The sequence below is a fragment of the Loxodonta africana genome, chromosome 2, assembly GCF_030014295.1.
Source record: "Loxodonta africana isolate mLoxAfr1 chromosome 2, mLoxAfr1.hap2, whole genome shotgun sequence".
NCBI classification, from domain to species: domain Eukaryota; kingdom Metazoa; phylum Chordata; class Mammalia; order Proboscidea; family Elephantidae; genus Loxodonta; species Loxodonta africana.
In genome coordinates, this window is record NC_087343.1 from 69,533,486 (window position 1) to 69,560,830 (window position 27,345).

The following is a 27,345-nucleotide window of genomic DNA, read 5'->3' on the forward strand; positions in this document are numbered from 1 at the left end:
TATTCATAATTTGTTATGATTCACATAGTCAAATGCCTTTTCAAAGTCAATAAAACACAGGTAATTTTTTTTTAAACATCTTTCTGGTCTTCAGTGCTTTCAGCCATGATATCATTGCTGTTATCAGCAATGATATCCCTAGTTCCACAACCTCTTCTGAATCCAGCTTGAATTTCTGGCATTTCCCTGTCAATGTACTGCTGTAACCTATTTTTAATTATCTTAAGCAAAAATTTACTCGAGTGTGATATGAATAATAATGTTTGATAATTTTGTCATTCTGTTGCATCACCTTTTTGGAATGGGGGCAAATATGGATCTCTTCCAGTTGATTTGACAAGTAGCTTTCTTCCAAATTTCTTGACATAGAGGGATGAGCGCTTCCAGCATTGCATCTGTTTGCTGAAGCATCTCAATGGTATTGTGTCAATTCCTAGAGCTTGTTTTTCAGCAATGCCTTCAGTGCAGTTTGGACTTCTCCTTTTACTACCATTGGTTCTTGATTATATTCTACCCCCTAAAATAGTTAAACCGACCAATTCTTTGGTACAGTGACACTGTATATTCCCTCCATCTTCTTTGGATGCTTCCAGGATCATTTAATATTTTGCCTGTAGAATCCTTCAGTATTCCAACTTGAAGCTTGAATTTTTTCTTCAAGTCTTTCAGCTTGAGAAATGCTGAGTGTGTTCTTCCTGTTTGGTTTTCTATCTCCAAATCTTTGCACATTGCATTGTAATACTTTGTCTCCTGGAGCCACCCTTTGAAATCTTCAGTTCAGCTCTTTTACTTCATCATTTCTTCCATTCGCTTTAGCTGCTTTATGTTCAAGAGAATGTTTCAGAGTCTCTTCTGACATGCATTTTGGTCTTTTCTTTCTTATTTGTCTTTTTAATGATCTTTTGCTTTCCTCATATGTGATGTCCTTGATGTCATCCCACAACTTATGTTGTCTTTGGTCATTAGTGTTCAGTGGGTCAAGTCTATTCATGAGATGGTCTCTAAATTTAGGTGGAATATACTCATGATCGTACTTTGGTTCTCATGGAGTTTTTTTAATTTTCTTCAGCTTCAACTTGAACTTGCATATGAGCAATTGATAGTCTGTTTTGCATTCGGCCTCTGGTCTCACTCTGACTGATGATATTGACCTTCTCCATCATCTTTTTCCACAGATGTAGTCGATTTGATTCCTGTGTTTTCCATCTGGTGAGGTCCGCGTGTATAATTGCCCTTTATGTTGTTGATAAAAGGTATTTCCAATGAATACATTTTCAGAAAGCAGTGAGGCTTTAAAAACAAGTTTTTTGTTTTGTTTTGTTTTTCAATTTCTAATAACTTAACGGAAAATAAGAGAGGTAAAAATCAAGAAAATCTATAGTTGGAGGATTAAATCTGTATCAAGGAAACATGCCATTTCATAAGTGGTCATACTATGTGATAAATTTATTTAATTCCAAAGTGATGATTAGATTGTAATGGAATATATCTGCAGTGATTACACACTGCTAAGAGAAAATGGACATAGTAGAGTATATAGAGAGGAGACAACATGGGGTTGTCAAAAATCTGGTTTCTGCTATTCGGTTTGGCACAATAACCACTCTGAGCCACAGTTTTTTTCATCAGTAAAACCAGCAGGTTATTGATACCTAAAAACTCTGTAGCACTAATATTTTACATTGTGATTCTGGATATAATCCTTGCACAGTGAATTTCAAAATCAAGGTTGAGCAGGCAGTAGAATGTAAATATACAGAATCTCTAGATAAGAACTCTCATGTATCCTCAAATTACCTTTCTGGAAGTGTCTCAAGGAAAGTACAACTGAAAATCTGTGAGAATTTTTATAGTTTATGTTCCAAAATAGAATTCAATCTGAAAACCTGGATAAACTTTAAACCTGTATTATTTATTCCCTGAAACAATTTGTTGCCTTCACATTTCTCAAATCAGCTAATAGGAAAACATTCTGTATTATTTTATTTTAAGCATTATTTTAAAAATCTCAAAATTACATGAAACTAGGATGAACTACAGAAAAAATAAAAATGATACTCTACCTAAATGTAAACTGAACTCCACTTAATCGATGGTCAGTGTTCAGGTATATTTCAAAACTCACCCATTGCCGTTGAGTCAATTCTGACTCACAGCAAACCTATATGACAGAGCAGAACTGCCCCATAGGGTTTCCATGTGATCTTTATGGGAGCAGACTGCCACATCTTTCTCCCGCAAAAGGGCTGTTGGGTTTGAACCACCAATCTTCCGCTTAGCAGCCAAGCACTTAACCACTGTGCCACCAGGGCTTCTTAAGTATACTTCAGGTAGCCTCTGAATTATTTAACCACTTTTGACTAATTTTTTTTTTATATATACAGACTTATTTTGACCACCAGATGGAGCCAGTATAGTTCCATTCATAGAATAAAAACATGCTGAAAATGAGTATTGGTTGAACAGAATGAATAAATAGTAAATTCCTTATTTTAATCTTAAAAAAACAACCAAACTCATTGCCATCAAGTCGATTCCAACTCGTAGCGACCCTATAGGACAGAGTAGAACTGCCTCATAGGGTTTCCAAGGAGCAACTGGTGGATTCCAACTGCCAACCTTTTGGTTGGCAGCCAAGCTCTTAAGCACCGCTCCACCAGCACTCTATTTTAATCGTAGTACAGAAAAAATAAACTTGTATCACCCTTCTACCTCATCTTTGTAAATGTGTGTCTACAGAGACCAGACCCCTATTAAATAATGTCTTTCTTGTTGGTAAGTTTTCATTTTGGCAGTTTCACTGGATAGAGTGACCAGTTTTCTTCTTATTCCTTTCTTATAGATATTATCTGAACAACTTTCAATTATCTTTAAAGCAAAATTAGTATAGATTCAACTTCTGGGCACTCTATAAATATTATGGGTTGTAACTATGAAAAACAATAGTAAAGAATACATTACGCACAGATTCTCATTTTAATGCCACAGAATATTTCCATTGTTATCATTTCCATAATGTATTTTCTTAATATAACAAGGAAAGAAAAACCAGGCATTCTGAGACAGAGTAGGGGTAGAAGGGTTATGTAGTTTATCCCTAGTAGCTCTTCAGGAGATAGTAAAGGATATCAGAGCTTTATGAATAACTCAGTTCCCAGGGACCTTAATCAGAGGTAACTGCCTTACAGGTGAGTTCTTGAACTTCTCTTTCCTCTATTTAGTAAGTGTTAGAAATTATCTAATTCCTTATAACTCAATTTAATTAGGCAAATATCTATTGAAAAAGTGTTTGTAAACTTCGGAGCCTAAGCTAAAATGGCTTTAAGGAGCTGTTCCATTCGTCAAAAGCCATAAGGGGGCTGAAGACGCAATTGTAACTTAAGGCCTAAAATGATCAGTCTGTTCATTTGTTCATTCAGCTACAATTTATTGAGTAAATATTATGTGCAAGGCACATGGTAGCTCATAAACAGGGCACAGTATCTACCATGTGAGTTTACAGCCCAGGGAGTGATACAGACAGATAAAGAGGCAGTTGTGATACAATGTGGTTAAGAGGTACAAAATGTTTTGAAGGTTCAAGTGAGGGGAAAAATATGATTAGCTTGGGGGAATTGGAAAAAGACATAAGGGATTCTTCCTACATGGAAATCATTTTCATAAACTCATTTTTTGGCAGCCTACGCTTCTCTGATTCTCTGTTATCCATCAACCCATACATTATGGTCTGGGAGGAATTTAAAATCTTTTTTTTTTTTTTTTTTTGTAGGATTTTATTTTATCAAGACACATCTAGTTGTGAGCTGCCTTTTTATATTAAATTGGAGTATTTTCTTCTAAGTTTTTTTGTATCTCAAGCATGACGAAGAAATATAGTATACTATTGAGAACTTACGGAGCCCTGGTAGCACAGTGGTTAAAGTGTTTGTCTTTGCTAAGCAAAAGGTCGGTGGTTCAGATCCACTGGCCACTCCATGGGAGAAAGATGTAGCAGTCTGCTTCTGTATAGGTTTATAGCCTTGGGAACCCTATGGGGCAGGGTCGCTATGAGTCAGAATCAACTCAGCGTCAGTGGGTTTGGTTTTTGGTTTAGTTATGAATTTAGACTTTAGAGCCAGGCAGGCTACATGGGTTTATATTCCCAGTTTATAATCCCTGAGATAAATTACTTGATGTCTTATTGCCTTAGTTTGCTCATTTGCAAAATGGGAATAATAATATGCCTTCCTCATAGGGCTATTTGTTATGAGGATTAAATGAATGATTCAGTTACTAATACCTGGCACATGTGAGTACTTCAAATGTTACCTATTATGTTAGCTACTTTAAATTCTGGCACTTTTCCTTGAATTAATTTAAGATCTGGTGTATATAACATTTGATAAAAGCATACTTTGTTCTTTCCAGAAAGTATGATGGGATACAACTAGATCTGAGTAGCATTGGTATTTTTTCTGTATTCATTAAAATCTATCCTATTAAAATAAGTTATTAAAATACTGTTTACTATTACTATAGTAATAAAAAAATAGCTATTACTATATTATATTAATATATATATAATATATTATATAATATATTACTATATTCTAATTATATATCTTATATAATATAAAAATGTTCATTTATTATGGAATTTTGCAAAAAAAGTAGTGGATCCAGAACCATTTAAAATCATTCATAAGCATACTTATTAATAGTGCCATTCAATAATATTTTTGAATGAATGAATTTGGAGCTACCTGGAGCTGTAATTCCTTGAGCACTCATCCTGAGACAGTGGGGGGAATAAACCTTTAATCTATAAAATGAGATTTATAGATGAATATCATTGGTTTATTAACTAAGAAGCCAGTAATTGACTAGTCATCATCCCTTTATTCTTGTAACAAAAAGTTCTGGGAATGAAGAGAGTCAAGTGGAGCAAGGATTAAGGTTTCTCACTAGCTCCTAGGGTAATTGTTAGAGGCTTCATTTCTTAATTGTTTTCACATACGTTAAGTCTATTCTACGCTTTGCATTACTTTCTGCAGTACAAACCCTGTATCATATATGTTTTAGTTGTCTCTCACAGCATCTCTCAGAGTGCGAGGCATGTGGAGGGCACTTAGTAAATTTTATTTTCTCAGTTGAAGTTTTAATTGGAGTCAGTAGGACATAATGAAAATATAAGACTTTTAGCATCATTCAGACCTGGGTTCAAATACCAGCTTTACTATACACCTATTCCTCACTTGTTGACTATTTCGTTATCTGACATTTCACATTTGCTACAATAGAAAAAATCTACTATTCAACTATTCTGTGCATTAACCATATACCTCTGACAGTAATGAACACCGAGGTGCGAGGCCAGAGTAATGCTGGCTATAATGGTTAAGGTTATGTGTCAACTTGGCTGAGTTGTGAGTCTCAGGGGTTTGGCAGTTATGTAATGATACAATTTAGCAGTTATGTGATGATGTAGTCATCTTCCATTTTGAGATCTGATGTGGTTACCCTCCATTTTTGCATAATGCCAGGTTTTACATAACAACCTAATCTTTGAAACCTAACCATGTCAATATGTGAGGAGTTGGGTGTATTCTAATTGTGGCCCTGTCTTGTTTTCTCATTTGTAAAATATACTTCTGAACACTTTCTTCATGGATAATCAAGGCATCTTAGCATAGTATCTAACATATAATAGATCCTTAATAAAGGTTTTTTTCTTTTTTCCTTTCTCTATTCCCATTTATTTAGCATATGTTTCATAGAAATTTCAGTTAATGACTGAATAGCTATGTTGCATCATTATAATTAATGAATCATCCTGCAGTGTATATTGAGATTTATAAGAAAAGTAAAAGTAAAGCACTCTATACTTAGAGAAACTGAAATTTTAAAATTCTCGTATATTTTATTAGCCAGTTTTATGTCACTAAAATCGTCCAGTTACTTATTCAATTTTTGTTTATTCAAGGGGATTCAAGCACATGAGAAATAAACGTGCTACTTCCTGTTCTAGCAACATGGACTGAGTTAACACAGAGCTTCCTTCTCCTACAAATATATAGAAATGCTGGATAAAATATGATCCATCTCAATTTAAATACTTAGCTAAACTTGCAAGAAAGAAAGAAAGAGAAAGAGAGAGAGGTTGATTGATAGGTACCAGAAACAAAAGGAAGGCATAACCAGAGTATTAAGTGGCAAGCTGCTACTACGGTTCCCCAGGGGAATATTGGATCCAGATATGTTTTAATCTCACACTTGGATAGAAGATCTGGCCCTGGACCCAAGAGAAATGGGAACTAGAAAAACAGTCCACCTAGTCAGAAAGGCCACATAGAAACTTGTCTCTTTTCAGAGCTATGGATGGGAGGGGAAAAAAAAATTCTCTCATGAAAAAATAAAAACTGTACCAAGTATGGCTATAGAGTCTGAATATGTACTACCTACATTGTACAGGAATCCTAAGCCAGTAAATTAATTTTTTTTTAAATGGCTCTGGACCAGTGAAACCCTTGATTGCTTGGCAGAAAGAAGCACAGAACCTCTTTACAGGAATCCTTACACAATCCTGGGTACCTAGGATTCCTATGGAGTGGGGATGGGGGAGATGCAACCCTAGCTGAAGATAAGCTCACAATCAAAAATCAGAAAAAAACACAGGCAATTGACCACTTTGAAAAAGAAAGAGAAGACAGAACAGAAGGATCCCCAAGAACAATCTCAAAGAGACTAGTAAGTGTGTTTTAAGTAATTGAAGATATTTTTTAATGAATAAAATAATAAAAAACTAAGGCTAAGAAAAAGAGTAGGTAAATTTGGAGAAAAAAATGGAATATTAAAAAATAAAAATATATATGGTTATTAAAATCAGTGACTCAATTTATGAGCTAAAAATTGATTAGAAGCAACTGAACAGAGAATTAATAAACTGGAATATAGAACTAAGAAAATTATTCAGAGTATACTGCTGAGAAGTAAAGACATGAAAAATGAATGTCCTGTGATCATTCGTAGTTGAACACACTATAAACAGATATATTTTAAGGCTATACCAATTAGGAAATAGAAGAGTTGACCAGATTTTTCAGACAGTTGAGTTCGGGTGGCAGATGTCATTGCATTTGGCTATGTATACCATGCAACAGAGTTTGGGTTACAGTTTCCATGCAATCTAGATGGAACCTTAAAAAAAAATGTTGCCATCGAGTCAATTCCAACTCATAGCGACCTTATAGGACAGAGTAGAACTGCCCCATAGGGTTCCCAAGGAGCACTTGGTGGATTTGAACTGCTGACCCTTTGGTTAGCAGCCATAGCACTTAACTACAATGCCACCAAGGTTTCCAGATGGGACCTTAGCAGGACTTAATTCTGATATCACAGATGTATATAATGAAAGACCAGACAACTTAACAGCTGTCCTCAAGCAGTTTGCCTGTTCATTTTGGCTAGACATAAGAACAAGAGAAAGAACTACATCCCTAAACCAGGCCATCAAAAATCTTTGAAGACCAAGAACTAGAGCAATCAGTGGGCATACCAGGAGATGATATGGGTCCATAGATTGTCTGACTTTGATGATTTACATTTGACTTTCTAGAAAAGGGATCCCTGGTGACGCAATGGTTAAGAGCAAAAGTCAGCAATTCAAATCCACCAGCCACTCCTTGGAAACCTATGGGGCAGTTCTGCTCTGTCCTATAGGGTCACAATAAGTCGGAATTGACTTGATGGCAATGGGTTTGGTTTTTTCTAGAAAAAGATTAATGGCTATGAATTTGGGTTTCTATGTTTACCTGATGTGTTTTCCATTTTGTTAAGGGCCATAAGACATTTACATTATGAAAACTATTAGTGGCTATCTCTAACCTCAAACAGTTGACTGTATTAAATCAGTCTTCCTAAGCTAAATTTTATAATAGTATTTCTTGATGCAAAGTTGACCTTCATTTTTACACTTTTCATTGTCATTGGCAGATGAGTAGAATAAATGACCTAATCAGTCCTTTCTACTTTGAATTTGTATGAACACTGTCCACTAAATCTTGGCATTATATCTTACAAACTGGATGGAATTCATTAGCAAATTGATATGTCGGAGAGGGAATCCCATTACTGTGAGGCAGTTTTGAATATTACTTTGGTCAGGAAAATTGCTTTTATAAGAATTTGTCTTAGTCATCTAGTGCTGCCATAACAGAAATACCACAAGTGGATGGCTTTAACAGAGAGAAATTTATTTCCTCACAGTAAAGTAGGCTAAAAGTCTAAATTCAAGGCATCAGCTCCAGGGGAAGTCTTTCTGTCTCTGTTGGCTCTGGAAGAAGGTCCTTGTCCTCAATCTTCCCTTGGTCAAGGAACTCATCAGGCACAGTAATCCTGGGTCCAAAGGACACGCTCTGCTCCTGGTGCTTTCTTGGTGGTATAAGGTCCCTAAATCTCTGCTTGCCTCTCATCCCTTTTATCTCTTGAGAGAGAAAAAGTGGTGCAGGCCACACCCCAGGGAAACTCCCTTTACACTGGATGAGGGAGGTGACCTGAGTAAGGGTGGTGTTACAATCCTACCCTAATCCTTTTAACGTAAAATTACAATCACAAAATGAAGGACAACCACACAATACTGGGAAGCATGGCCTAATTGATGCATATTGGGGGGTGAGGGGGAGGACACACAATTCAATCCATGACAGAATTAAAAATTTTAAATATTCTGCTGGTTGAGGGTTTTTAGATTAATATTAACTTGGTTTAAGAAATTTAACTTCAGAAAAATCCTTTAAATTTTTAGAATGAAATGCCATTTTTCTATATTTTCTCTCCCTTTTATTCCATCAAAAGAGAATAATTTAGGAGAGAACATTTAGTAGTATGTAGAATTTTAATTATTTGGAGCTGCATCAGATCAATTAATTCCACATAAAGACATGCAGACACAAAGTAGCATCAAGTTTAGCATCAACGCTTTAGGGAACATCTGTTTTGTGTGTGTGCGTTTTGTTTTGTCATAGCTGTTTGTGAGAAAACTATCACAAGATAAAAATCAGCCCGACCCAAAGTACTACATGTTTCACTGATAAAATTATACACTCTGGAAATAGGCAGATTAATGAGACCACCCTTAAAACAGTGGCTTGCCCAACCATCTGTCCTGTCACAATACCAAATTTGAGTAATTCAGTTGTTTTCTTCAACTCTTATTAGTATTCTTGTAGTTGGTAATCATTGGAACTTGTTTTATACCTCTTGTCAAATATATCATTAAAAAAAGACAAATCAAAATGAAATTAAATGATTAATAACCATATTCAAATTAAAAGCTCAAGAATACATTCAGTTAGACAACACAAAGATAGTTATAGCTGAAATAGCAACACCGAGCAACTATAAAGTCTGTAAACCCATTAGGACGTTCTTTACTAGGAGGAGTAGCAGAGCATTTACATCCCTGTTAGGATAGGGTAGGAGCCCTGGTGGTGCAGTGGTTATAGTGCTTGGCTGCTAACCAAAAGGTCGATGGTTCAAATCCACCAGCCACTCCACAGGAGAAAGATGTGGCAGTCTGCTTCCATAAAGATTTACAGACTTGGAAGCGCTGTGGGGCAGGTCTACTCTGCCAAAATCTGCAGTGAGAATGAGATTACAGTCCAAGACTTTGGCTGATGATAGTTGATTTAGCAACTGAGGCATAGACAGCATTCTAGGGCTCCTCTGTATAGTTCTCAGTCCATCTGTGGAAAGTTGTTTAATTGGAGCTTTGCTAAGAAAACAATACAATTAAAAGATGAAGTAGATGCAAAGAGATAGGACACAGGATTCAAACTCTATGAGAAGAAAAAAGTTATCTTAGTTGTTTGATCTTAGATCATTTAAATAATAATGAAAAGCCCTACAGTTTTACCAAACTATTTCTTTAACAGTTTTCAAAACAAAACTGGTTTTGCAATCCATTTCTTATTTCAGTTGTTGTTGTTGTTAAGTGCCGTCGAGTCGGCCCTGACCCATAGCAACCCCATGTACAACAGAACGAAACACTGCCTGGTCCTGCACCATCCTCACAATTCTTGTTATGTTTGAGCCCATTGTTATAGCCACTGTGTCAATCCATCTCCTTGAGGGTCTTCCTTATTTTCACTCACCCTCTGCTTTACCAAGCATGATGTCCTTCTCCAGGGATTGGTCCCTCCTGATAGCATGTGCAAAGTATGTGAGATGAAGTCTCTCCATCCTGGTTTCTAATGAGTGTGCTGGCTATACTTCTTCCAAGACAGATTTGTTCATTCTTCTGGCGGTCCATGGTGTATTCAGTATTCTTCACCAACATCGTAATTCAAAGGTATCAATTCTTCTTCAGTCTTCCTTATTCGTTGTCCAGCTTTCACACTTCAGTTTGAGAACTTTAATCTTCTCCTGACTGTATTCTTCATCTTTTTACATTTAGTTCCTGTTACCAAAGAAATTGTATCAAGCAAGTCTTAAAATATATGAGTGAATTTTACCCATTTCTTTAGATGCTTGTCATCACCACCACTAATTGCTTTATGCAACACATTTTCGTAGCCTGTTACAACTGTACATTTGGGAAGAATGACTAATGTTACAATATTAAGACATGTAAATATGTTCAGGAGTATGTATACTGCATGCCTGTGTTTTCATTATCATGGCTAGAAAATATAAAAAGTGTATGACTGGAAGAATACTGAGGAAATGAAATTATTCATTATAATTCTCTTAATTTTTCAATACAGGTTAGGATGTAAATGTGGGAAAAGTAAATGCAGGAGAAAAGGTGAAATAAAAATATTAATATATCTAAGACCATCCAAATCAAAGAATCCTCATAACTATTTTTACAATGTATATAGCTTCATAATCTGGCAGAAAAAATGGATCCCCCATTAAAGACTTTTATAATGTAAAAGAAATGTATTTGCATGGAGACAGAGAGAGACAGTGAGAAAGAGGGAGGCCACTGTGCAAGAGTGTACATTGTCCCTTGGAGGCTTATCAAAGTCAACCGAAACAAAGAAAAACATAAATAATGTTAATATATAATGTTCAGTATATGTGAGTGTGTATTTTGGTACCAAAAAGAAATTGGTTGCCATTCAGCCGTTTCAGGAGGTAGCGTATGATCAAGAACCGATGGTACTGAAGGAAGAAGTCCAAGCTGCACTGAAAGCTTTGGTGAAAAGCAAGGCTCCAGGACTTGACGGAGTACCATTTGAGATGTTTCAGCAAACTCATCCAGCACTGGAGGTGCTCACTGGTCTATGCCAAGAAGCCTGGCTATGTGGCCAACAGACTGGAAAAGATCCATATTTGTGCCCATTTCAAAGAAAAGTGATCCAACAGAATGCAGAAATTATCGAACAATATCAATAATGTAATACACAAATAAAATCTAGTGAAGACAATTCAGAAACAGTTGCAGCAGTAAATTGACAAGAAATCGACAGAAATTCAATCTGGATTCAGAAGAGGACGTGGAACAAGGGATATCATTGCTGATATCAGCTGGATCTTAGCTGAAAGCAGAGAATACCAGAAAAAATGTTTACCTGTATTTTATTGACTATACGAAGGCATTTGACTGTCTGAGTCATAACAAATTATGGTTAACATTGCAAAGAAAGGAAATTCCAGAACACTTAATTGTGTTCATATAGAACCTGTGCATAGACCAAGAGGCAGTCATTCGAACAGAACAAAGGAATACTGCATGGTTTAAAATCAGTAAAGGTGTGCCTCAGGGTTGTATGCTCTCACCATACTTATTCAATCTGTATGCTGTGTCCGAGAAGCTGGACTATATGAAGAAGAACGTGGCTTCAGGATTAGAGGAAGACTCATTAACAACCTGTCAGATGCAGATGACACAACCTTGCTTTCCACAAGTGAAGAGGATTTGAAGCACTTACTGATGAAGATCAAAGACCACAGCTTTCAGTATGGATTACACCTCAACATAAAGAAAACAAAAATCCTCACAACTGGACCAATAAGCAACATCATGATAAACAGAGAAAATATTAAAGTTGTTAAGGATTTCATTTTTAATTGGATTCACAATCAATGCCCATGGAAGCAGCAGTCAAGAAATCAAACAACGTATTGCATTGGGCACATCTGCTGCAAAAAGAAAAGACCTCTTTAAAATGATGAAAAGCAAACATGTCACTTTGAGGACTAAGGTGTGCCAGATCCAAGCCATGATATTTTTAATCACCTCATATGCATGCAAAAGCTGGACAGTGAATAAGGAGGATCTAAGAAGAATTGATTCATTTGAATTATAGTGTTGGTGAGGAATATTGTATATATATACCATGGACTATCAGAAGAACAAACAAGTTTTTCTTAGAACAAGTACAGTCAGAGCACCCCTTGAAAGTGAAGATGGCGAGATTTTGTCTCAAGTCTTTGGACATGTTATCAGGAGGGACCAGTCCCTGGAAAAGGACATCATGCGTGGTAAAGTAGAGGGTCAGCAAAAAAGAGGAAGAGCCTTGATGAGATGGATGACAGTGGCTGCAACAGTGGGCTCAAACACAGCAACAATTGTGAGGATGGTGCAGGACCAGGCAGTGTTTTGCTATGAGTCAGAACCAACTCAGCGGCACCTAGCAACAACAGAATGACTAAGTTAACAAGACTGGTAATGTGAGATATGGTTGGAGATGCGGAGCAACTCGGACTTCCTACATTGCTGGTAGGAATGGTGCCCCCCAAATGGCACAGCCACTTTGGAAAACAGTATGACAGTATCTTAAACATACACTTATCATATGACCCAGCAATCCCATTCCTAGGTATTTACCCAGAAGAAATGAAAATATATATCCACAAAATGACTTGCATATGCATGTTCATAGTATTGTTATTTATAATAGCAAAAAGTGGAAACAAACGCCCATCAACCAGTGAACGGATAGATCATAGTGTAACCTTATGATGGAATACTACTCAACTATTATAAAGAAACATGCAACAACATGGATAAATTTCAAAAATATTTCTAAATGAAAGCAATTAGACATAGAAGGCTACATATTGTATGATTCCATTTGTATGAATTTCCAGAAATGACAAAACTGTGGGGACATAAAGCAGATCAGTTGTCTGTAGCTGAAAAGGGAAATCGATTGCCAAGGGGGCATTAGAAAACTTTTTAGGGCCATGGAAGCATTCTATATATTGATTGCAATAGAGGTTCTACAGTTATATATAAATACCAAAGGTCATCAAATGATATACTAAAATTAGAATACCTCAGTACATCTATTTTTAAAAATTCTGTCATTATTCATTTTCTGAGATGAGGTGGCTAGTTTTTCTAAGTTATCAAAAGCTTAGCCATAGAACTTTCTTACCTTAACATGTACTTAAGTTTGCTTATCCTTGATTTTTAAGTTTTGTTTGTGGCACAGTTTTTTATTTTCTGCCTCTTACACATTCCTAAAAAGTGAAATCAAGTGGCTGATTCATGCTGAAGGGAATCGTATAGGGAGTGCATATTAACCCCTAAAACAAGCACTGCTGAATCTGTTTTGTAGGTCCTGAGTTTAACCTACCTGCAATAATGATGCAGCTGAATTCTTTGATATCACCCTTTCCATTCATTTTTTAAAATTCTAATCAAAAATGAAAATTTTCAGTCATTTGTGGCTAAAAATCTAAGGACAGAAACTGTCCTTTTTCTTTTGCATTTGTTTTAATGGTTAAAATATTAGACAGCTCTAAGGATACTCATCAGAATTTTCCTGAGAATTTTATGAAATCTCTGCCATAGGGAAATGTCAGAAAAGAAATATTATTGATTCTCTCTAAATGTGATGGAGCAGGAGATTCCAGATGAATGACAAATACTAGCTGTAACTTTGCATCTATGGGCCTTCTTATTTTCCCTTCTTAGTTTCATTATTGCTTTTTCATTTACCTAATTATTGAGATTCTAACACATGCCAAGCACTGTCCTAAGTGCCAGGGAAACATGACTTACGGAGCTTAATGTCTAGTGAGAGTTGAAGAAGAAGTAGAAAATTGCCATAAAGTGTAGCAAGTGCTAAAGGATGCTCTGAAAGCTCAAACGAGGGACATCCAAACCAGACTTCAAGAATGCATTTGGACAAGGCTTCCTGAAGGAAGTGCCAGCCAAGATGTAACCTAAAAGATGGGCAGGAATTAAAAAAGGAAAATTAATTAGGGAGTGGAGGGATGGAGCGATGTTAGTATTCCAGAAAGAAGAAACACGATGTACAAAGGCTAGGGATCAAGAGAGTATGGTGATTTCAAAGAGTACTTAAATGCAAAATGAAAGCACTTCAAAGGGGCGGCAAAGTGGAAAGTATTCACCACCTTCTGCAGGGACACTTGAGTCATTTGATGATGCTTGTTCTTTATTCCAGGGCAATGCAAATCCACCTATTGTATAAAAAGAAGAGAGGTGTTCAAAGTATAATTCAATAGAAAACCATGAAAGTAATTTTTTTTTAAACCCATTATAAGAAACCACTTATGAATTATGATAGAAAAATAAAATTTTTTTTAATTCACTACTGATTACTAAGCATACTTGCTTCAAATATTATTCACTTAAGAATTTCTTTTTCCTTACTGTGCTTTTTAGTTTTTATAACCATGTTTAGCATTTAAAGCTTTCAGTTTTTAAAGCAGAGCTGCATATACTTTTCAAGAAGCTATATAAAAGTGTTTATAAAACTCATTATTCCTTTACAGTTCCATCAAAATCATGGTATTAAGTAATCACAAAAACAATTTGTTTCTTAGTACACTTTTTTTTTATTTTAGCTAGAAAATCTTGAACAAAAGGGCTAATTGTTAATACATGGCACATTAATAACTTTCCTCAAACTAGGTAATACAGAGGCAAGTAACAGGCAAGGCCTTGCTGGCCTTCTTGGTTACATCTGGCTCATCTTGGTTTGCCAACCAAAGACTAAAAGAGATAGTTATTTATTTGTTTGTTTGAATTTCAATTTTTCATTAATATGTTTATGGGGAGATAATGTACGATGAATTTTAGTATGCGCTTTTGGAGGCAAACTATGTTTTATGAGCCTCGTTGTTAATTATTGTTCATAGGCATCAAACCCATAGATTTTCTGTTTTCTAACTTTTTAGTAAAAATTTTATCTGCTTTTGGCAACTGTTTGGACTTGCTAGATATGTTTCTTTTTGAGAAATTGAAGTCATTTGTTTTTTTAACTGGGGAACAAAAGCGGCAGAAAATTGGAAAATTAACCAATATTTGAAAGACTTTATAAGTCTCTAGGTCCTAGACTTTATTCCATTCTTTCCCTCTTCCCTCCTGTTTCAGTGAATGTTAACATGTTCCCTGTACTGCTGATCCCATACCTTTCCTTTCCTCAGGGATCTTGCTTCATCAGTTACCTCTTCTTGTTCCTGTTTCTTTCTTCCCTTCATTTATTTCTTCCTATCATGATTTGTTGTTGTTGCTGTTGTTAGGTGCCTTCGAGTCGGTTCCAATTCATAGTGTCCCTGTATACAACAGAACGAGATACTGCCTATTCCTGTGCCATCTTCACAATTGTTGCTATGTTTGAGCCGATTTTTGCAGCCACTGTGGGTCAGTCCATTTCGTCGAAGGTCTTCCTCTTTTTTGTTTTTTTACCAAGCAAGATGTCCTCATCCAGGGACTGGTCCCTCCTGATAACATGTCCCACGTACATGAGACAAAGTCTTGCCACCCTTGCTTCTAAGGAGTGTCCTGGCTGTACTTCTTCCAAGATGGATTTGTTAGTTCTTCTGGCAGTCTATGTCATAATCAATATTCTTTGTTAATACCATAATTCAAAGACATCAAGTCTTCTTCGGTCTTCCTTATTCATTGCCTAGCTTTCGCATGCATATGAGGAGATTGAAAATACCATGGCTTGGGTCAGGTGCACCTTAGTCCTCAAAGTGACATCTTTGCTTTTGAATACTTTAAAGAGGTCTTTTGCAGCAGATTTGCCCAATGCAATATGTCATTTGATTTCTTGACTGCCGCTTCCATGGGCATTGATTGTGGATCCAAATAAAATGAAACCCTTGACAACTTCGGTCTTTTCTCTGTTTATCATGATGTTGCTTATTAGTCCAGTTGTGAGGATTTTTGTTTTCCTTGTGTTGGGGCGTAATCCATATTGAAGGCTGTAGTCTTTGATCTTCCTCAGTGCTTCAAGTCTTCTTCGCTTTTAGCAAGGAAGGTTGTGTCATCTGCATATTGCAGGTTGTTAATGAGTCTTCCTCCAATCCTGATGCCACATTCTTCTTCATACAGTCCACCTTCTCGGATTGTTTGCTCAGCATGTGGATTGAATAAGTAGGGTGAAAGGAATGAATAAGAAAGACATAAGAGGAATTGATGGCTTTGAACTATGGTGTTGGCAAAAAATATTGAATATATCATGAACTGCCAGAAGAACAAACAAACCTGTCTTGGAAGAAGTACAGCCAGAAAATGCTCCTTAGAAGGGAGGATGGCGAGACTTCATCTGATGTACTTTGGACACGTTATCAGGAGCGATCAGTCCCTAAAGAAGGACATCATGCTTGGTAAAGTAGAGGGTCAGCAAAAGAGAGGAAAACCCTCAACAAGATGGACTGACACTGGCTGCAGTGATGGTCTCAAGCATAGCAAAGATTGTGAGGATGGTACAGGACCAGGCAGTGTTTCGTTCTGTTGTACATAAAGTCGCTATGAGTCGGAACAGACTCAACAGCACCTAAAAACAACAACATTATAAGTCCTCCCTCTTATAAGGTAAGGGAGCAACATAAAATGATATTGCTAAATTTTAGGAAAAACTTTATTATTTGATTAGTGCTGTTGTTAATGCCATGTAGTCAATTTTCGATTCATAGTGACCCTATGTAACAGACTAAAACTGCCCCCACAGGGTTTTTTAGGCTATAAACTTTACAGGAAAAGATCCGCAGGTCTTTTTCCCATGGTGCTGCTGGGTGGGTTCGAACCACCAAGCTTTCAGTTAGTAGTCTAGCACTTAGCCTTCTGTGCCACAAGTGTTCTGTATTGAGATAGATTTTATAGTCAACTTAAAGAAGTACAAGCGAGAAGCACAATTACAATAATATCATATAGAATAAAAATGTTTATAAAGTTGATTGAATAAATTAACATCGATCACTTCCTAATCTAGGAAACATTTGTGGAGGTGGTAGACGTTATTGGTTTCTCTTTTAAAGTAAATGAAGGAAAATCTAAAAAAAAAAAAAAAAATCTAGACCATGTTTAATTCTCCTTTCTGACATGGGCATCTACATAGATACGAATTCACAGAGCCTTTTTACTACACATTCTAAAAACTATTTCGCTGTTTTTCAGAGGAAGAAGCTGCTCCAGATGGTGCTGTTGCAGAATACAGAAGAGAAAAACAGAAATATGAAGCTTTGAGGAAACAGCAGGCAAAAAAGGGAACTTCCCGGGAAGAACAGGTAACTTTTCAAAAACCAAAATCCATCCATAACTCATTGCCTTTGTATTGTATTCAACTCTTGCTAAGTAGAGCCTAACTGGATTATATATCAGGGCAAGCATGACTTCTTGAAAATGACAAAGAATATATTTATATAGGGTGTGTTGGCAAGTATCTTGACCATACCTACAAAGGTCCATATTTTAGTCTTGCCAGACATTTTAGGCAAACAGCAATCCTAAAATTTTCAAGTTTCAATCTTCTACTCCCATATCAAGCACAGGAACTTTATAAAGCCACATATCAGATTCTCAGGTAGAACTTCTGAGTAAATATTATGAAATGGCAAAGTCGTGATTGTGAATGAAGAGAGGGTCTCCTTCCAGCCCAGCCTTTCATATGCTGACTAGCTAGCTCAACATGAAATTGTACACTGCCTGGAAATAAGGCATGTAGTCCACTAGATAAATTCCACTGTAGTGGTATTACAAAACGCTGGTTGTTACAAGTACTTCCTGAATCTTAAAATAGTAATATATATATATATATATTAAAAAAAAAGATCAGAAATCAAGTATACAAAGAGATAGGAATAATTTGAGAGTCATCCATATACTCCATGCAGTACTTGGAACTTGCTAAGACAAATGTCTTCAGCAGGTTTTCATGTTAAAAAGCCAGGGTGCCTATCAAAATCTTTTCTTTTTAGTGTTGTCATATATGTGAGGACATGCCATTATAGACATATAAATAAAGCAGGCAAAATGAAGGTAAATTAAAAAGCCTAAGCTTATTTAAATAAATTAATCAGAAACTATATTATAAATGACATCTAATTACTGATAAGGAAGGATCATGCATCAGTACTTAGCATGGAAATAATCATAGGGGAATTCAACAAGCAGTCAGGTATAGGAAGTTGTAATTACACAGAACTAATTTACTTATGTGCAATTTTCAAAAGAAATGGCACATCAAATGAAATTACGAGTCACAAAGTCCTCCAAATAGCAACTCTAGTGAATATACTACTGAATCACTCTTACTCATGCATTCCTTTTTCTCCCCACCCTAACAAATAAGTATTAAGAACCTATCGTATGCTAATCACTCTATTTGGTGGTCAACAAGGTGAACACATTTCTGCCCTCTCAGAGCTTGTAGTCCATCAGGGAAAGGAACCAGTTAAACAAGCAGTAATACCAATAAAAGGGGAGAGCATAGTGACAGTTTTTGTTGTTATTATTTGCCATAGCATCAGTTCCAACTCTTGGCCACTTTATGTATAACAGAATGAAAAACAATGCTAAGTCCTACACCATCCTCACTATTGTTGATAAGTTTAAGCCCATTGTTGCAGCTATTGTGTCAATCCATCTTATGGAGGGTTTGCTCATTTTCACTGACCCTCTACTTTACCAAGCGTGATGTCCTTTTCTAGCAATTGGTCATTCACAGTAGGAATAGGGAACTATTTAAATGTATAATAGTAGGACCTAACGTGGCCTAGGAACCTGGGAAGACCTTCTTGAGGAAAACATTTGTCACCTGAACTTTGAAGGTTCCCTAAGTATGACTGGAATACAGCAAGAGGAGAGACATGAGGCTGGAGAGGTAAGCAGGAGCCGGCTCATACAGTGTGTTTTTGAGCAGTGTTAAGAAGTTTTGATTTACCCTGATGGTAATGGGGAGCCAGTAATGGAAGGAAAAGATATGATCTCATTTGTATTTGGGGGATATCCCTCTCGCTGTGGTGTGAAGAGCGGACTGGACCCAGGGCATAACTGGAGGCACAGAGGCCAGCTGGGAGACTCTGTTATATACTTACACATGTGCAGTCCGCCAAGCAGGGCTTCTTCAGAACTGTTTCTCTGTGCCTGGAAGACTTTCACTTGCTAAAGAATCATGCTGTAAGTGATTGGCCATTCATTCCTTCACCAAAAGTCTGAAGACTGAATAATTCCCCTGCTGCTGGCAAACAGATATGCCTCCAGGCAGATCCTATCTCCTTCAACCTATAATGTGCCCGTTATTTTTATAATGTTTGCTTCTCTATTCAGTGCCCTCTTTTGTCCTTAGAATACAGGGAGAGCAAGTCCAACCTTGAATATAAGAGAAGCTAAGAAAGACCAAGGGGATGTTTATTGCTTGTTATCATCCCTCCTCTTTGAGCAAATGCCAGTAGCACATAAACTGACTCTAAGAACAGACTACCTTGTCACTTTTAACTTAAGGAGAAAGACCCAAGTCTAACATAATTTTCTAGGAAGCTTTTAAACTTCATTCCATTAAGAAGTCATCTCCTTTGTTTCAGTTTTCTTTTTACCCTCAGAAAAGACATTTCCAAGTTTGCAAAAGTCCAGCATTAAAAATTGCTGTGATTACTGATACATGCCAAAACATGGCTGAACCTCGAAAACATTATGCTAGGTAAAAGACGTCAGACACAAAAGGTCACATATTGTATGATTTCATTTATATGAAATATCCAGAATAGGTAAATCCATAAAGACAGAAAGCAGACTGGTGATTGCCAAGGACTAGGGGTATGGAGGAATGAGGAGTGAGTGCTTAATGGGTATGGGGTTTCATTTTGGAGTAATGAAAATGTTTTGGAATTAAGTAGAGGTGGTGGTTGCACAACGTGAATGTACTAAATATTTTAGTAGTTGATTTTATGTTACGTGAATTTCACCTCCATAAAAACATTGATGATGTTTACTTTTAAAATTAGATTAGATTAGATGGATAGATAGATATGGAGACAAATGTTTATATAATATTAAAAAAAAAAAATCATTGCCATCAAGCCGATTCTGACTCATAGCAACCCTATAGGACAGAGTAGAACTGCCCCACAGGTTTTCCAGAGAGCGGGCTGGTGGATTCCAACTGCCAACTTTTTGGTTAGCAGCTGAGCTCTTAAGCACTGAGCCACCAGTGCTCCTTGTATAATATATATATAGATATATCTCAATGGCACTGGGTTATTTCTGCATATAGATATATATAGATATATAGATACATATATAGATATATAACCACATATACACACACACACACACTAAAAGCCTTGAAAGATATACAGGCAATCCCCTGTATCTCTGACTTACGTACAACCCATAATCATGAACCAACCCCGTAAAGACTATTATATTAAAAATTCAAAGTATGTACAGTGGTTCGTAATAACAAACGGGTGCTACTTTGCAATGTGCATCAAAACAGTATTATTATTACTATGTTATTATGTTAAAGATGTTTTAGTTCATCTGGACGTGTTTATTTATTTATTTATTTATTTTACGCGTAGAAAGGTACACTGTATGCTATATACTAAGACAAACATTTGGAAACCCTGGTGATGTAGTGGTTAAGAGATACGACTGCTAACCAAAAGGTTAGCAGTTCAAATCCGCCTTCGAAATTCTATGGGGCAGTTCTACTAGGCCCTTTAGGGTCACTATGAGTCAGAATTGACTAGACAGCAACAGGTTTGTTTGGTTTTAAGACAAACATTTGACTAACTGATGTTAGATACGAACTGAACCTGGCTGTCCTGACTTACATACAAACTTGATGTAAAGACAGACTTAGGAACAGAATTTGTTCAGAATCTGGGGACTCCCTGTCTACCAAAATGCTAACAATGCTAGATTATTCTAAGTGCTGGGATAATAGTTATTTTTCCTTTGCTTCTCTGTATTTTCCAATAGTGATTTTTTTTTTTTTCATTTGATAAAACAAGTACAATAAAAGTTGAGTAAATGATTGGGGTTGGCAACCAATGTCACAAAACAATTTGTGTATTAACTGTTTAATGAGAAACTAATTTGCTCTGTAAACTTTCACCTAAATCACAATAAAAAAAAAAAAAGAGTGGTTTTAAAAAAAGAGTTTACAGATGAGGCTTTTTTTAATGAATCAAGTTTAAAAACAAAGGATGCTCTCTTTATCTGTTAACACTGTTTAAAGAGCTTAGTCCTATAATTACTACTCTAGAAGCAGACAAATATATCTAAATCCTAACACTCAGCAGCCCTCAGGATATTCTACAGAAATTTAGTTTCCCCCCCAAAACTCATCTCATTCAGCAACTATAATAATGTGTATATTTTAACACACACAGAATATTTTATACATGCAGAAATTTATATGGCACTTTTTACCATCATGTTTTAACAATAACTGCCTCTATTTTTTCACTTATTGTGGTACCACCTGTGTTTATTGAGCTTAGATTCTAAGCCAGCAAAAGCTACTTAATTTTTTTATGAGCTGTGATCTTAATGATACTCCCTAGGTAAATTCAAGAGCCTAGCAATTTATAGTGACTCCTTTTTGTACCTGTTATTCACATGTCGAACTATCACACATCTTTTTCCTTTTGAAATGTGTATATTTTAGTGCTGCATTGAACAGATCAGAATTTTAATTAGACACTTGGTTTTTTAAACAGGCAACACTTTATTCCATTTCATAGTAATATACTCTTTAAAACTATACAACAGAAAAACTCCCTAACATTCTGTTCTCTGCTCAAATTCTGTAGCAAACTATTAAGGTTTAACCAGAAACAGTGTGCTTACAGAATTAGAGGCACTTGGGTTACAGCATAGGCGCAAAACAGGAATTCAGAGGAATGTTTAATTTTTCTTTTTTCAAAGATACTCAACATGATATTTACGTCCTGCTTCTTTCACTGAGCAATATGTATATAATTTTTAGTAGCCGTTTAATAGCCTATTTATTGCTTTTTCCCAAATCTATCTATTCCGTATTGATAGACATTTAACGTTTCCAGTTTTCCACTTGTATAAATAAGGCTGCAGTGAATTTCTTGTGCATGAGCCATTTTCTGTGTTTCAGATTTTTTTTGTATTCCCAGAATTGGAATTACTGAATTAAAGGGAATAATCATCTTAAAGTTTCTGATACATATTGCTAAAAAGCTTTCTAAAGATATCATTCCAATGTACCCATCTTCCAAGAGTTAATGTGTTCATTCATTTTGTTTTTGTTTTTGATTTCACATCTTAGTGAATTACCTCCCTGTCTTGTGGATATTACAAATTTGACTATTAATAAGCATGCATTTTGAAGTTTAAGTATCTTCTATATAAGCAAATGTATGTTCCCCAATTCAGAAAATGGTCACCTGTCTCTGAGGAAAAATGTCAGTACAAATCCAAACAGGACAATGTCAGGTTGTAAATGTCACTATTACAGCTTCAAGGCATTTTTATTTTCCTCTGAAATGAGACATTTATCTAAGTGGTTTATTTCCTGGTAGAATATTTTCTTTTCTAGCCAATTTAAGTATCTCTTTGAAAACTGTATTTATCTTTATCGTAAAACTTAGCAGTCTAATTTTTATTTCAGACCCTTGCGCTGCTGAATCAGTTTAAATCTAAACTCACTCAAGCAATTGCTGAAACTCCTGAAAATGACATTTCTGAAGCAGAAGTAGAAGATGATGAAGGATGGTAAGGGCTTTGATTGCTTTATATTAACCATTAGCAAATAGTCTCAGAGCAGAGACACTGCTAAGGCATTTCCACCACCTCATCCCTTTTTCAGGCTTATCCTCATCATTGTATTTCCTTTTGAAGGAAGCTTCCTTTTCAATCACCATTTTACTTCATTTCACTCAATAAGCATTATTGAGGGCTTGGTGTGTTCTCAGTATTGTGCTAGCCAGTGGAGGATACACAAGAAACATATGACACTATCTCTGCCCAAGTAACCTTCTAATACAGTGGAGAAGATAAGACTCACTCATGTTAAACAATTAGAAAACAACCTTAAGAGATTATAATACATCATTAATTTTTTTATATACTTTTACACTAACATTTTAGAACTCAGTAATCCATTTCATAATCCTACTAAGTTCCACTTCAAGTTTCTGATTCACAGGTTCCTAGCAACACATACTTAGTTGATTTCACTTTTGTCTTTGGATATTTTTCAGCTTTTTTAACACTGATAGAAATAAAAAATTAATGACATCTACATGTTCTGTGCTTAGAACTTTATCATATACTGGCAAAAAGAAAAAAAAAAAAAGAAGTTATCACACTCTTCTGTCCTCAAGTTGACTTCACATACAGTATATTAGGCCTCCCCACACCTAACTGCCCCCACCTCCCACTCTACCCTGGCTCAGGCACATTGCTGCAAGCAAGCCAGTGTATCACCCCCCACACATGACTCACCCTCTGGATCCTCTGAACCATCACATGTGCCATTACCCCAACCCAGAATCATAGCCTCATTTCTCTTGCCAAACAGCATCTCTCCCCTATTTCAAAACTCTGTTCAACACTCCCATTCTCCAGGAAACCAGTCAGCAAGATTTGTTGAGCACTCACAAATCTAGAGGGTGGAGGAAGGAGGGTTGGAACACACATTAAAAAAAGACATAAAAACACTTATTAAGAAAACATTTAAACAAGTAAGACTCTGCAACTGTATATATCTTTAACCAAAAGGGCTGAAGGGAGGATGACTTGAATGGAATGAATCCTACTTAACCTGGGACCTTGTATATTTCCTGATTTATGGTTTCTGAACAATCTGGGTTACATATGCCAATTTTTCTGAAAATTCCAGATTTGTTTTAATAGGTTTCTATTACTTATGTATATTTGCTTATACTTAAATTCAAAGTTGCTTAAAGGCAGAAGCTGGTTTCTCCCATAGTTTTGTGCCAAAAAGTGAAGGCTCAGTAAGTGTTGATTGGCCCATAGAGATAAATGCAGATAAGTACACATTGCATAGAACTTTCTGTTTTTTATATGACTGGACAGGTTTAGTTTTATTTTGGATTCCTTGAATGTCTCAAAATATCTTTCAAATGTTTTGGGTTCAGCCACCACAAAAAAAAAAAAAAAAATGTTTTGCCAAGTCCTCTTCCCCTTATTTTTTAATACATATGCATTTTTAAGGAAATATGATCCATGTGTTTCTGATTCATTTACGCTTAACTCATCAAGATGGTGTTTTGTAAGAGCAGTTTTATGCCCAATAATATTTTTATCCTTTTTTATAAGCTATTTAAGTTCTTTTTTATTGAACAGGAAAGTCATCAACAAATTCAAACCCCAGAAGTTTCATCTGAAACTCATAACCCACAGGATTCCAATTTACTTTCAATTTGGCAAGACCATTTAACTTCTCAGGGTTCCTCCTAGCCCTTTTGTCAGTAATCTCTCATTCTGGATTCTTCATTAGCTTCAGATATCAATTATGTGTTTTTGAAAGTATCATTTTTGTTTTTGATGTGATTTCACAATGCTATCAATGTTTTTTCTAACACCCGTATCAGAGAGTTGAAAAAAAATATGAAAAATTCACCAAGCTAGGGGGTAAAAATCACTGGTCAATGATGTTGGCCAGTTCTCCAACTGAAGAACAAAAGAAAGTGGTAAAGGAAGGGAAAATAAATTCAAGGAACTATTAGCAGGTCTTTAGTGGGTTTATTCTTGTTCTCTATTGTGGTTTCCTAAACAGAGGGTCAGGTACCATGCACTTCCAGAAATTTTTTTGGTATTTGTTTTCTCTAACATCCAATAAAAATACCTTTAGTGTTCAAGACAATATGCAGAATCATACAGAATGCATGGGGTCCCTACATATAATGCCTTTTTATTGCAATACAGATTATTCAATTTAAAAAAAAAAAAAATTTTTTTTTTTTTTAGTTAGCAACAGTATCATTTCTCATGAATAAACCAATTCAGCTTTATCAAGTCTCTGGTGATTTAGACCCTCTCTCATAAAGTATATTCCACCCAGAAAAAGGAGTCTTGTATTCAAAATGATTGATAGCAAATATTATGAGTGCATGGCATGTGCATGTGTGTTATGCATAAATTACATGGTTCCCAGACTATTTTGTAGGTCACGGTTGCTGCTTTTCTAAGAAGTGAAAGTCAGCCAGTGTGCTGTACTACACTGTCAAGGTCTGTTATCTGAGGTAAAATGATTGCTTCTAAGACATTTTTATGTGTCCACATGAGTGGCCACACATTGAGGGATCATTTTCATTTTCTGTCAAGATAGAAACCATTACCAATCTGTTATGTTGTCTTTTACTTGGCAAACTGTTCTATTCGCATTTTTGGCTGAGCTGCTGTGTTGGCATGGTATACAACAGACATTTGGGTACCATTCAGCAGCATTCTACTTTTTATGCAAAAAAAAGGGGGGAGGGGGAAGAAGAGAAATGTGATTCTATTGTAAACAGTGTGTATAGTGCTTGATAATTATTCCCAGATTTCACTGTCTAACAACCATTTAAAGAAGTGTTATGAGTACATCTAAGCTGAAATGCATGATAGAAATTTTTCACTCAAAATTACTAAGATTCTTCCTTTGTTGGAATATATACATCCAATATTTGGTGGCAGTGATGGGCACCAGATTCCAGGTTAGCAGCTAGAGTAGCAGCCTCTTCGCCACTACATTCCTTAGTCCCACAGTATCACAGACTCATGTAACCATATGAGTCTTCTTCAAGCGTGGATTTTATAAAACCAATTAAACACATGGCAGTAGGCATCAGCCAAAGGATTCATATGACCACGGGGATGAAGTTCATATGCCAGTTTGGGTTCAGTTAGATAAAGCTTGGTTAGCTCCCAGAAAAAGTTTTGAGAGCTCTGTCTGACAAGGCAATGGAGATATTTATAAAAAAAAAAAAGAAAGCCACCTGCTCCTTACACAAAATGAGCATTTCTGAAGAGGAAAAAATTAAATTTATGGGAGTAGACTGCAATCTTGTGAACATTAACCATTCACTATGTTCCACTGAAAATTTATTTGCAGATTGCTAAATATATGATTAACTTCACAACAAATATACATGATAAAATAATAAATAATATAATGTTCTATCTGCTTACCCCTCTTTCTCTCCCCTCAGTCAGTTTTCTCCATAGTACATATAATATTCAGTGTTATAAGAATTAGAAAAATGCTAATAACTGAGTGGTTGCACAAAGTAAATATTTTAACAATTATTTTTATAAGTCAAAATGTTCATTGTAGAAAATCAGAATATCAGTCCCCAAAAGAAGTAAATAAAAATTACCTATGATCCCAAACTCAAATATAAAACTATTAATTTATACATGTGTATACCTTTCCAAATCTTTCTATGCACATATGTTTTTTTTAAGCAAAAATGGGACCATACAATATTAGTTTTATAACTTGTTTTTTTCCCCTCAGCAATGTATAGTCAAACATTGACTTTTCTTTGTCATCCATAATTTTATGGTAATAGTTTTTATGTGTTGTATTATAGCAATGTAGTATTCCATCATATGATGAACCATAATTTCCTTAATCAGCTCTATTTTGCTGGATATTTAGGCTCTTTCCATTTTTTCATTATTATAAACAAAGTTGTAGCGAACATCTTTGAATCTATGTCATTGCCCATTTTCTCAGGATAAATTTCTAAAACTGGGATTTCTTAGTCAGTGGGTATGCATGTTAGGTTTCTGCTAAATATTTTCAAATGACCCCTCTCAATGTGTCATTCCAGTTTATACCCCTAAGTAAATATCATTTTTAAAACTTGCCTTTAGGGCTGTTAGAATCCCAAGAATTAATTAAGGTATTTGCAGTGCTTAGTGAAAGACAGTAGCCTTTTGAAAGAAATGTTTGGCCTTTATAATTTTTTTTTAAATATAAATACAGTCTGACTTGCTTCTGTTTTTAATAAAACTGGTATGAATTTCAACATGACTTTTCAAGTGCCTCATCTCTGAACTAGTCTTGCTCTTATTTCTGAAAACCTCTCCTTTTAAGACAAACCTATGGGTTAGAACTTCTGGATCTAGAATTTTGTTTTATTACTGTACCTTGGCTTATATTA

At 35.7% G+C, this 27,345-nt stretch overlaps 1 protein-coding gene across 4 annotated transcripts in view; it reads left to right on the forward strand.

Moving 5' to 3' along the window:
* CWC27 (CWC27 spliceosome associated cyclophilin) overlaps positions 1–27,345 on the forward strand; it is a 255,095-nt gene that overhangs the window by 202,195 nt on the left and 25,555 nt on the right. For 3 of the 4 annotated variants that reach the window (XM_023545500.2, XM_010588168.3, XM_023545501.2), the window contains 2 exons: positions 17,366–17,475; positions 22,839–22,942. In XM_023545500.2, coding sequence (XP_023401268.1) covers positions 17,366–17,475; positions 22,839–22,942 — 214 coding nt within the window. Of the gene's footprint in view, positions 1–6,498; positions 7,646–17,365; positions 17,476–22,838; positions 22,943–27,345 lie in introns of those variants that run through there. The other variant, XM_064272469.1, reaches the window with a different exon arrangement.